The 10,888-nt window shown below is 46.1% G+C and overlaps 1 protein-coding gene across 2 annotated transcripts in view; it reads right to left on the reverse strand.

Annotated features, from left to right (window-relative positions):
* LOC143297531 (repulsive guidance molecule A-like) overlaps window positions 1-10,888 on the reverse strand; it is a 128,805-nt gene that overhangs the window by 76,683 nt on the left and 41,234 nt on the right. The window contains exon 1 of one of the 2 annotated variants that reach the window (XM_076609940.1): window positions 4,885-5,460. The exons of the other annotated variant lie outside the window; for it this stretch is intronic. Within the exon in view, the coding sequence (XP_076466055.1) occupies window positions 4,885-4,898 (14 nt within the window). The 5' untranslated portion in view covers window positions 4,899-5,460. Of the gene's footprint in view, window positions 1-4,884; window positions 5,461-10,888 lie in introns of those variants that run through there. 2 annotated transcript variants of the gene reach the window in all.

The following is a 10,888-nucleotide window of genomic DNA, read 5'->3' on the forward strand; positions in this document are numbered from 1 at the left end:
TGACCAAATTTCGCGCGGCTAACAGTGAAAAGACGGTCCAGTCTTGCCCGGTCCGCTCTTAGCCAATCAAACGCCTCTAAATGAAATATGTAACGTTTTCATGTGTCTCCACAGGGTTTCCTGATAATAACACGCCTTGTCTTGACAAAACGCCGTCATCGTCGCGCTCTTTTGTCGCTCGTACGGAGAGAATAAATTCAAACGTGCCTGGACGATGGACAGGGGAAAACAAGTAATCTATCTAGATACCCGTGAACAACATCTATCATCACATGAAGAGAGGACAAGAGTTTTGGTCAATTGGAAGCCATTGATACAGCCACCCCACCCCATCCCCAGTACCCGGACCCCTCAATTGAAGCCTTTATGTATTTTTAGCGAACGAAACAACAGTTGCTGTTAATGGGTTTTTTTCCCCCCTCTATTACTGTTCTTTATTTCTTTTTCTTTTTTTTTCTTTTTTAATTTCCCCCCTAAACTGAAGCTGTAATAAGCGTGTGATGGTCATCGGTCCGTGTAATTCATCAGTAACGTGATGATACCACGAAAAGCCACCAGCTTTCCAGCTGTGTTCTGTGAGAACGCATCAGCGTCCATTCCATCTTTGATGTCCAGAGTCATTTCCTGTCGTGCCGTAAAAGCGTGAAATTCATGGCAACTGTAACTCTCAAAGCGGCACTGACTTTGTCAAAGTGTGTGTGTGTGTGTGTGTGTGTGTGTATGTGTGTGTGTGTGTGTGTGTGCGCGCGCGCGCGCGTGCACTGTGTGTGTATGTATGCATGTTTGTGTGTGTCTGTGCGTTTTTTAATTCTAATGACGTTACAGGAACGTTTTGTTGCTGCTTTTTGCAACACGAAATTATTCACATCAGAGAAATTGTTGGGGGGGGGGGGGGGGGGGTGCCCAAATCAATCATACGGGGTCTGTTTTGGAACCACTGAAATGGATGAAAGAGATTAAAAGGGGGAGAGCGGCATTTTCTACCCTGCAAAAGCTGATGAACTGCGAAGATGAGGGAGAAAAGTGGACGGGCAGCTGACAAGTCTGTTTCCACTTGGAAACACATGTTTACATGTGGCACCAGTGTAAAACCCATCTTGAGAACCTATTCCAACGCTCTACATTGGAACAACATGAGCTGCACTTGACACACACAAACATACGTGTGTGTGTGTGTGTGTGCGTTTATGTGTGTGTGTGTGTATGTGTGTGTGCGTGTGCATATGTGTGCGTGTGCATATGTGTGTGCGTGTGCATGTGTGCGCGCGTGTGCATGTGTGGATATGTGTGTGTGTATGTGTGTGTGTGTGTGTGTGTGTGTAAAGGAACGACACAGAGACACAAACAACCAAATGATACCAACACATATTAATGCATGCTTGACGCTCAATTGCTCAAACGAATCTATAATTAACATACCAAAATAACATAATTATACATGCACACTTAAACGCGCGCGCACATGCACGCAGACACACACGTAGTCTCGCACGTGCGTACACACACACACACACACACACACACACACACAAACACACACACTGCTTGATTGATACTCATTTCCTTTATACTCTCTCTTTCTCTCTCTCTCTCTCTCCTTTTAACACACACACACACGTATCCACTCCCCCCAGCCCACCCGATTCTTCCATCGACATCTCAATCAAAATTACCCCCTCACCTCCCCCCCCCCTCCCCCACACACACACACACCTTTTCACCAACACCCTCCCTCGCCGCCATCACTACCAACTCAATCAGATCTAAGACTAGTGTGAGGGCATTAAGATGGATAGATCTGGGTTCTCTCTCTCTCTCTCTCCGTTACCACCTCTCTCTCTCTCTCTCTGACATAACGCGCGCGAGCGTGTACACACACACACACACACACACACACACTTTCTCCTTCTCCCCGAACCCTATTCTTTCACGTTCAGGTACACACACATGGACACACTTTTTTTTTCTCTCGCTCCCCCCCGACTTTAATTTCGACCAGACCTTCTTAAACAAACGTCCCCTACTTCCCAACGACAGCCAGACATCTACTACACCACCACCACCACCATCATCACCACCACCAACTACCACACATGAAAACACAGAGCGGGTCATCAACTTCGGGGCGAAGTGAGAAATGACGACGACGATGATGTTGATGATGAAGATGGACAGATCTATGTTCCTGTCTGTCTGTCTGTTTCCTTCACACACACACACACACACACACACACGCACGCACACACACGACCGAACTGAATGAACTTGATCAAGTTTCCCGGCTATACTACAGTCGGGGATATTCATCTGCAATCCCCTCTGCAGTCAGACAGGGAACGTACAGTGAAGTGGGAGCAAGCTAAACGTGATGTGCTGTGTTGGTTGAGCTGTGTTGTGCTGTGTGGCGTATACGTTCGTTGGGCCAGAGCTGGCTACGAACAGCACGTGCGAACGATCTATCAGCGACATAACACTCTGCACTGCACTGGCTCCTTGCTGAGTGATTGCAAATAACTCTACCTACTGGGGAGGCTCCCAGATCCGCAGCTGCCTCTCTGAGAGCTTGCTGGTGGTGTGGGGAGGGGAGAAAGGTGGGGTGGGGAAAAAGCGAGGTGGGGGTGGGGGGTTATTATGGCCGTGTGTAAACCTGAACGAAAGTCAGGAGAGTAGAGCGGGGGGGTAGAGTAGGAGGGGGTGGCTGTTTGGGTATTTGTAAAACAAAAAGAGAGCAGGGGAAAGTTAGGAGGGAGAGAAAGAGAGAGGGGGGAGGGGGGCGGCGAAAGAGGAGAAGCTAACGAATTTTATCTAACCAAAGTAATGAGATAAGCACAACAGGACAAATGCTTTTTCTCACCCAGTGCTGGGGCAACGAGTAAGAGAGAGGCGCAAACGCAGACACAGACGCGCACTGATATTTACACGCGCACGTAAAGAGAGGCACACAGGCATTCAGGCACACAGGCATTCACACGCGCAAACATGACATGATTACACTCAAACACATACACATGCTAGCAGCAACGCGCGCGCGCACATGCAATACACACACATAAAATCTGAGACGTAAATGTCCGATAACAAATTTTTGAGAAATGAGTTGTTTTTCAAAAATGATCATTATTGTGGGCGTGGTTTAATTAAAAACTGGGAAAGGTTTATAAACACAATAAAAACATTAATAACATATCAATGCAGCCTGGCTAGTCAATATTAGACAAGCAACCTGGAAAATGAACTTTCGTTTTTTTTTCACAAAGAGGCACTTGCACATGCTTTACTCTGAAAAGAAAAAGAAGAGAAACAAATCCGATGTATTACAATTTACACATTCACTTGCGGTTTGGAAACATTTGATGACGGAGTGGCAGACCTTTTCATCAATTAATAACGGTATTATCTTCACGAACGCTGCCCATGAACTTTCTTAGACCTAAATGAATACAACCGGACCCATCTAACACAACAAACTGGTGGTTCTTAGAAAAAACGTGAACAGTTATCAGTAACGAATATGACCTGACATGACCCAGACACGCATCGATCTTTGCAATAATACAAAACAACAAAATAGTATTGGTCTATAATTATCATAAAGTCAACATTTATCATAAAGTCCAACTGCCATGGAAAGCTTTTTAATCATGTAGATAACAATCAGTTACTGTCCTGTGGTCTCCGTCTAACATTTTCTTGTTCATGTGTAGCCTAACACGAAGTATGTTTGACTGACAAAGAAATTTTTGTTTGTTTATTTTTCGTTGTTGTTGTTGTTGCGCTTAATTGATAGCATTGGTGACCTGTAGGCTGCGAAAAGTTATATTTCGTCAACGGAGTGACGTATTTATGACATAAACAACTAAATGACATCACCAAAAGTGAAAATCTCCACGAACCTTGAGGCTCTTTCGGTGAGAAATAGCTCTAAAAGGGCCAACTGATTCTTCTCTAATTCCAATTAACATGCATAGTCTCTGAGTAACGGTAAGCAATACGTCTAGATGGAAACAGAAACTGTGTGCTACATTCTCAGCGACAGTGTCGTCACAGCAGTTACGGCATAAACCGACTGACAGTTACAGCCACAGAAGTGGTCTCGTAACTTCGTAGTAACAGAAAGCCAAGTGGCAGGTAGCACATCTTCAGTAGTGGCAGATCTAAATGTATCACAAGCAGGATGCTTGATTAATTAATCGTACAGCTTTTATACAAAGGTTTATTTCAGACTACATTCTGTTTGGACGAAGGAAATCACCAATACTTGGTCATTGAAAGCGCTAGAAATATTACTTTCTTTTTCTTTTTTTTTTTAATTCCAACCCTAAGATGGAGAAACAGCGAGACTGAGAGAGAGAGGAAGGAGGGAGGGGGGCGGGGGGAGGGGTGTGTGTGAAAAAAAAGACAAACAAGCTGAGACTTCTAAACAAGTGGCTGTAGAATCGATCAATCAACAGCTCAGTCAACAAACAACTGGCTTTAAATCCACTCAATCAATAGTTAAAGAAACAATCAGCTCTAAATCCATTGAAACAACAGATCAGTCAATAAACCATTAACCCTAAATCCAATCATTCAACAATTCTATCAATAAACAATTGGCTCTAAACTGATTCCAATCAATCTATCAACAATTCACACTAAATCCATTTTTAATCAACGAACAATCGACTCTTAAACCCAAACAGTATATAAATCAACAAACAACTGGTTCCAACATCCAGTTTCAAGAAACAAACAAAGTGGCTCTAGGCGAAACGCAATCTATCATTAGATCAGTCAACAAACAATCATCTCTTAACCCAATCTTAACTTCCACAATCATCTCCAAACCCAATCTTGCCATCATCAATCAGTCAGTCAGTCAGCCATGAAAGAACCCCCACTTACCGCCATAGCAGCATGGCCTGATCAGCTAGCTAACTCCGGGCCGTCATACCTACAAATCAGTCCACTTCACAGATACCATCTACCACACCCAGTTCTGTCGCAGACACGTTGGACGGGGCGGAGGGGTGAGCGCATCAAACCTCCCCCACACCCACACACGCCATCACAAACACAATCAGTGCTGTCTTGAACACCAAAAACGGCTTCAAACTTTCGTTGTTTTCTTCCCTCAAACCAAATCAAAGCAAATCGTGTACAGAGGCACACACACACCCGAGCACTTCAAAAGTACGCGCTCTACCCTTGATTTAAAACAACCCCGAACACCTTCTCGACTCTGTAATCGTAAATCTACTTCTTCACACGAGCGCGAGCATAGTTTCTTCCACACAATACTCGCCACCCCCCGAATAAAAAAAAAAAATGTAAAAAGAATTTTGGCTGCCAATCTCTGAGCACTGTTTTTCCTTCACAAAAAAGCAGACAAGAACAGGTCTGGTGGCACAGTGAACGATGTGGGTCTCTTACTAGTGTTGCAGCAACGAAGTTTGGCAGGCAGAAGGGAGCAGAGTAGAAATCCTGTCCTGACGAAAACACACACATCCACAAGTAGGAAGAAACCGAACGCTCAAGCAGACGACACCTTGGCTGTCGAGATCTCACACGGCTCGCAACACTCGCGCGGCGCGCTTGGCAGTTTAGTTTTGAGGCTTCCGACACATGGAACTGAGTCTGTTGAAGTTTAAAAACAACAATAATAACAGAAAGTGCTGTTCACAAGAAATGACAGCCGTTTTTTTTTTTCCAAACTATAGTGTGAACATACAATACACGTTATGTACACTAGAGTGCGCGCGCGCGCGCGCACCCCCCCCCCCCCCCCCCCCCCCCCCCCCCACACACACACACAAGCACAGGCGATTCGACACTGACAACCTTTCATCCATTTCCAAGCTAAATTGCAATCAGCGAGAAAGGTCGGGGGTTCCCTTTCAGCCAGCTGACCGTAAAAAACGACGTTTTCTGCAGCGACGTCATGTCTTGTGACGACACGCGCGTGCTTCTTTACGTCACGCTCCTCGACAATTGACGCCACGAAATCAGTCTACGTGACTTCAGACACGCACACGCCCGCTATGCCTTTTTCGCACCGGTGTTTTTAGCCGTTGATTATCAAACAGCTTATGATTAGGATTATTCGCATCAGCGAAAGAAGAACAGTCGCGTGAGTGGCGAACTAGAGGACGCCTTTATCAGCGTGTTATTGGGGCAAACTCTGGGCATGTAAATTTGGAGAACAGGAATTTACTTTAGCCTGGGGTGCGGTGGAGAGGGGGAGGGGGCTGTCTTTCCATGACATCTCTATTTATGCCTGTCTTGTGGGAAAAAAAAAACATGATTTCCAGTTTGTTACAGACTCGGGTAGGCGCTGGACCAAATGTTCACCAGTGATCAGAGTTCGAAGCCACGTTTCGGCATGCTGTTGTGTCCTTTGGGAAAGGCACTTTACTCTGATTTTCCTCAGTCTACCCCCGGCAGGTGTGTGAATGGGAACTTGACTTCGGTTGGGGAGAGTTAAAACGGCGGAAGGACAGGACGAGCGTGCATTAATTCACTGCCCTAACATACTATATGACGTTTGACCTCACAACTTTTAATCATCATTGATATATCATATTCATTTGCATTGTTTAATGCTCATTGCAATCTTGTAATACATCTATAACAAAGATTGCGCCAGGGCACGAAATAAAACATGTTATAGCGATCTATCCAACATGGTTGATCGAACGACATGTTCAATTCCCCAAGGGAGCACGTGAAATAAAACTTCTTACCGTGCTTTGCCTTGACATGCAGAGGTGAAAAGCCCTATCGAAGGCCTATGCTGTACCGTATGGAGACCTACTGGTATCTCATTGGGGTTAATTGGCATCAGTCCTTGTGACCACAGTACGCTTGTGATAAGGGCATATTCTGTTCTGTTTCTTGTGCATGCGGATGTACCGACACATTGAAACAGATTTACTGTAAATTTTACACGTAAGCTACGCGTAAGTGGGGGAAGGGGGGTTGGGGGGGGGGTATGTGTTTGTGTGTAATATCACTGGTATGTGTGTGAGTGTTATGTGCCTGGGAGAGAGCATGTGCGTATGCATACATGGTTGCATGTGCGTGTGCACGAATTAATGTGAGCGTAAGCAGGATTACTTGTTCTTGCGAAGGAAATAACCTGTAGTGAGATAACGGCTTTTTGAGTATTCCACAGGTAGAAACAGGTGCCGTACAAACACCATTACCATGACCATGCCATTATTGATCCTACTTTTGGTTACAATTGACAGCAGCAGTAGCGGCAGCAGTGTCAGTAGCAGCTTAGTACTGGAAGTTATAACTGTGGCAGATAAAAGTAGAATACACTTTTGAAATAAACCTGGCGATCTCTCTCTCTCTCTCTCTCTCTCTCTCTCTTCACACACACACACACACACGCGCGCGCGCGCGCGACATCCTTTTTGTACACACCTTTATACTCCCCAAACATAAATACGCGTTCGTAAATGCTGAACCATCTGAACACGACATCGTTACCACAACTGACATTACTTCACCCGTATTAATTAACCTGTATTCCTGTATTACTCTAACATACATCTCAGTGGAGTACAGCGCGAAGGGGATGCGGTGGGTGGGAGAAGGGGAAAAACTGTGGAGAAACAACAACACAAAAACAATAATTTATATTTTAAAAATATATATATATACATATAAAAAATATTTTTTAAAAAGAAGTGAAAGAAACACGTAGCCATTCGGCCAACCCCGGTCCCGCACCGCACCTCACCTCTCAATGGATTGAGGCCAAAGCCAATAGTTCGCCTACCGCTCAGCCAATCACGCCGGCTGATAAGCAGCACCCCCCCCCCCCCCCCCCCCCCCCCCCCACACACACACACACCCTCATCCCTCACCCCTGCCTCCCCCCCCCCTCTAGCCACCCACCCACCCCCTTCCCCCAACTGCCCTCCCCTTCCTTCCCACTATCTCCTGCCTCACCCACCCAGTACCTCCCATCCCCCCCTCCCCCTACCCTTACCTCCCACTTCTAACAAAACACCCGTCTCCTAACACTCCCTGCTCTCTCTCTCTCTCTCTCTCTCTCAGCGCTTTTCTTCACAGCAAACTTGTGGGTCTGGGAGGAGAGACACCGCTGTTGTATTGAGTCTGCCGCGCACCTTGGAGGTGTCTGAAAGGTGTTTCTTCTCGCACTTGCTTAATTAGGAAGTGCTGTCTATTTAGGTCATCACCTCACCGACCAAGCAGTTCCCAACTCGCCCAAGTCGACCTGACGGTAAAACCCGTAATTACTGCAGTTATCTGCAATCCTAAACTTAGACCGTGCGACTGTTCACGTGTGCGTTCGAATAATCAGACGAGACAGACAAACAGACAGACAAAGAAAGAATGGGTGGGGGCCCGGGGAGGCGGGGTGGAGGTGCCCCTAAAATGCGCAGGTCGACGGAAATCGTAATTACTGCAGTTATCTGCAATCCTAAACTTCGACCACTGGATCACGTGCGCGAAAGAGAGAGAGAGAGAGAGAGAGAGAGAGAGAGAGAGAGAGAGAGAGAGAGAGAGAGAGAGAGAGAGAGATTGTATGATAACTGCGGTTATCTGCAATACTATTAAGTAGATCTTATGTTCACTTGTACGCTTGTATTCATGAATAAGCAAGATCGGAGAGAGAGAGACTGAGAGACAAACAGACAGACAGACAGACAGACAGAGAGGCGGAAGGGACACACAGAGAGAGGGAGAATTCGTATTTGATTATTGCACTTATTTGCAACCTTAATAATAATAATAATAATGGTATTTATATAGCGCTGAATCTTGTGCATAGACAAATCAAAGCGCTTTCGCACCAGTCATTCTCACGCACGCATAACTCTAAAACTGGAGAAACTGAAGACAAGGAAGAGGCAGGGAAGGGAGGCTATTTTGGGAAGAGGTGGGTTTTAAGGCCAGACTTGAAAGAGCTGAGTGTGGAGACTTGACGAAGCGAAAGAGGAAGTTCATTCCAACTGCAAGGTCCAGAGACAGAGAAAGAACGGCGGCCAACAGTCGAGAGTTTGAATCTGGGTATGCGTAAATAGAGTGGATCCGAAGCTGATCGTAGTGAGCGAGATGGAGTGTAGAGGTGAAGGCAGCCACAGAGATAGGAAGGGGTTGATTTGTGAATACATTTGCAGCATAGAATGACATACATTATATATTCATGTGTGCGCTTGCACATGCAGATAGGAGACAGAGACATGCGGGTGAACCTGCGTATGCATCAGTCGGCCCACAGCCTGTGTGCTTGTTCACGTGCACGCTTTTGCGAGAAAGAGACAGAAGACTAACTGGAACACCGAATGGTTTATTGATTTGGCCAACAGTCCATATCAGCGGGGTGTGAGAACAAACAATCTGTGCAAACTCGCAAACACATGAACGTTTCAAGTGACGGGTCAGTTCAAAATGCAGCCAGAACGCATAGGGTGTTAGAATTATCATTCAAACAAAACCACATTCATAAATCAAAGTTATTCAGTTCAGTAAAAGTACAATTCAGTTCCACTGTCATTTATTTGTTGTTACTAGGTATACACGAGCAAGTTTTCATGATTTAGCCTGCAACACGATCGATGACCTCATTGTGTGTGTGTGTGTGTGTGTGTGTGTGTGTGTTTGTGCTCGTGTGTGTCAGAGAGAGAGAGAGAATACTACAGATATCAAATCGTTTGTTGATTGAAGTTTTTCCTGCCATACTTTGCAAATCAAAGACTGAGTGGGAGGCGACGTGCGCAACAGCCGAATGGCAAAAGCGTTGGACTTTCAATGTAAGAGTTCTTGTGTTCGATTCGCGGTCACGGCGCCTGGTGGATTAAGGGTGGGGATTTTACCAATCACCGAGAACTACACATGTGCAGATCTACCACTGCCTGTATCCCATTCGTGTGTATACGTATGCAGAAAATCAAACGCGCACGTTAAAGATCCCGTAATCTACGTCAGCGTTCGGTGAGTCATGGAAAGAAGAACATACCCAGCATGCATAGCGGAGGAAGGTGGCAGAATGGTTAAGACACTCATCTGCCAATACAGAGAGTCTGTGAGGGTCTGGGTTCGAATCTCGCTATCACTTTTTCTCCTAAGTTTGACTGGAAAATCAAACTGAGTTTCTAGTCATTCGGATGAGACGATAAACCGAGATCCTGGATCCTCTACAGAGCGGATCCTATTTCGTTTGTTCAAACTCCTCCTTCTTCTTCTTTGTTCGTGGGCTGCAACTCCCACGTTCACTCGTATATACGCGAGTGGGCTTTTACGTGTATGACCGGGTTTTTTTACCCCGCCATGTAGGCAGCCATACTCCGCTTTCGGGGGTGTGCATGCTGGGTATGTACTTGTTTCCATAACCCACCGAACGCTGACATGGATTACAGGATCTTTAACGTGCGTATTTGATCTTTCGCTTGCGTATACACACGAAGGGGGTTCAGGCACTAGCAGGTCTGCACATATGTTGACCTGGGAGATCGGAAAAATCTCCACCCTTTACCCACCAGGCGCCGTCACCGAGATTCGAACCCGGGACCCTCAGATTGAAAGTCCAACGCTTTAACCACTCGGCTATTGCGCCCGTCGTTTGTTCAAACTGAAATTACTAGAGTTCCGTCCCCTGGGTGATGCTCGTCCGATGGTGTCAGCAATGAGAATTGTACTGTGCATTGCTTTTGTCACAACAGATTCTGTGTGTGAAATTCAGGCTGCTCTCCCCGAGGACAGCGCAACACTGCAGCTCACCCATACGTGGGTGGGGGTAGGTAGGGTTAAAAATCGCGGTCCGACCCGTGGAGACTCTCGCTTCATTGTCAGGCGCATCACCACTGACTTGTTAGCTTTCGGTCGCACGCGTGTGTGTGGTGTGGTGTGGTGTGGTGTGTGTGTGTGTGTG

Source organism: Babylonia areolata, chromosome 22 (assembly GCF_041734735.1).
Source record: "Babylonia areolata isolate BAREFJ2019XMU chromosome 22, ASM4173473v1, whole genome shotgun sequence".
Lineage (NCBI taxonomy): Eukaryota > Metazoa > Mollusca > Gastropoda > Neogastropoda > Buccinidae > Babylonia > Babylonia areolata.